The 1517-nt window shown below is 39.9% G+C and overlaps 2 protein-coding genes across 2 annotated transcripts in view; one reads left to right on the top strand and one right to left on the bottom strand.

The window, feature by feature from the left end:
• CBG13232 overlaps positions 1-764 on the bottom strand; it is a gene marked incomplete at both ends in the record, with an annotated part of 805 nt that extends 41 nt beyond the window's left edge. The window contains 2 exons of the mRNA XM_002641329.2: positions 1-631; positions 690-764. The exon at positions 1-631 is cut by the window's left edge and continues 41 nt beyond it. Of these exons, the coding sequence (XP_002641375.2) occupies positions 1-631; positions 690-764 (706 nt within the window). The remainder of the gene's footprint in view (positions 632-689) is intronic.
• Positions 765-1220: 456 nt separating this feature from the next.
• Positions 1221-1517, top strand: part of CBG13231 — a gene marked incomplete at both ends in the record, with an annotated part of 2804 nt that continues 2507 nt past the window's right edge. Inside the window, one exon of the mRNA XM_002641328.2 lies at positions 1221-1295. Within this exon, the coding sequence (XP_002641374.2) occupies positions 1221-1295 (75 nt within the window). The remainder of the gene's footprint in view (positions 1296-1517) is intronic.

Below are 1517 nucleotides of genomic sequence, written 5' to 3'. Positions count from 1 at the left end.
GATCGAAATCCTCTCCTCCAAGATGAGTATCTCCAGCTGTGGACTTGACTTCGAATATTGATCCTTCAGCAATTGAAAGGATTGAAACATCAAAAGTACCTCCTCCAAGATCAAAGATCAGTACATTCATCTCTTCACTGATTCCTTTATCCAATCCATAAGCAAGAGCAGCTGCAGTCGGTTCATTGATGATTCGGATGGCATTGAGTCCAGCAATGGTAGCTGCATCTTTGGTTGCTTGTCTCTGACTGTCGTTGAAGTATGCAGGTACAGTAATCACTGTATCCTTGACTGCATGTCCCAGGTATGTCTCTGCAGTTTCCTTCATTTTCTGAAGTACCATTGCTGAGATTTCTTCTGGATTGAACTGTCTCTTTTCTCCTTTCATTTCCACTTCGATCACTGGTTTTCCTTGTTTTCCTTTTACGCCAAATGGCCAATGTTTGCAGTCTGATTGAACTGTTTCTTCATCAAAACGTCGTCCAATCAATCGTTTTGCATCGAATACTGTATTCTCTGGATTACGAGCTGCTTGATCTTTTGCCGCATCTCCAACCAATCGTTCTGTATCAGTGAATGCAACATATGAAGGCGTTGTTTTGTTTCCTTCTGAGTTGGCAAGAATTTCAACCTGAAAATAAAATAGAATTATTTCCGATTATTCTTTAAAAAGTTACAAATTAACATACCTTTCCATTCTGGTAGACTCCAACACATGAATATGTCGTACCGAGGTCGATTCCAATAGCTTTGCACGAAGACATTGTTTGTAGTTTGTAGTGACAGCAGTAGAATTAGATTCTTCTGAGGGTGACGTTCCCCTGATTCTGCCCAACTTATATACTTTTTCATGAACATCTTCTGGAACCATCTGGAACATTCTTGAACTCTTTTCCTCTCGTTTTCTCTAACGTCTCTTCAAACAAAGAGGCACCCTTCTGCCTTTTCTGTCTGCGTCTCTTCCTTTGACACACTCTTTTTTTCTTTTCCTTCTCCTTCTTTTTGAATGTTCGAGAATCTTCTCGAACAAATACAACTGGGGAGAAGAAAGACAATGGGAGAAGAAGAGAGTACAGCGAAGGAACCCGCCTTTTGGCTTCTAGAATGTTCCAGATGGTTCCAGAAGATGTTCATGAAAAAGTATATAAGCTGGGCAGAATCAGGGGAACGTCACCCTCAGAAGAATCTAATTCTACTGCTGTCACTACAAACTACAAACAATGTCTTCGTGCAAAGCTATTGGAATCGACCTCGGTACGACATATTCATGTGTTGGAGTCTACCAGAATGGAAAGGTATGTTAATTTGTAACTTTTTAAAGAATAATCGGAAATAATTCTATTTTATTTTCAGGTTGAAATTCTTGCCAACTCAGAAGGAAACAAAACAACGCCTTCATATGTTGCATTCACTGATACAGAACGATTGGTTGGAGATGCGGCAAAAGATCAAGCAGCTCGTAATCCAGAGAATACAGTATTCGATGCAAAACGATTGATTGGACGACGTTTTGATGA

Source organism: Caenorhabditis briggsae (genome assembly GCF_000004555.2).
Source record: "Caenorhabditis briggsae complete genome, chrIII, whole genome shotgun sequence".
In the NCBI taxonomy this organism is placed as follows: Eukaryota; Metazoa; Nematoda; class Chromadorea; order Rhabditida; family Rhabditidae; genus Caenorhabditis; species Caenorhabditis briggsae.
This window is presented reverse-complemented; position numbering and strand designations above follow the sequence as displayed.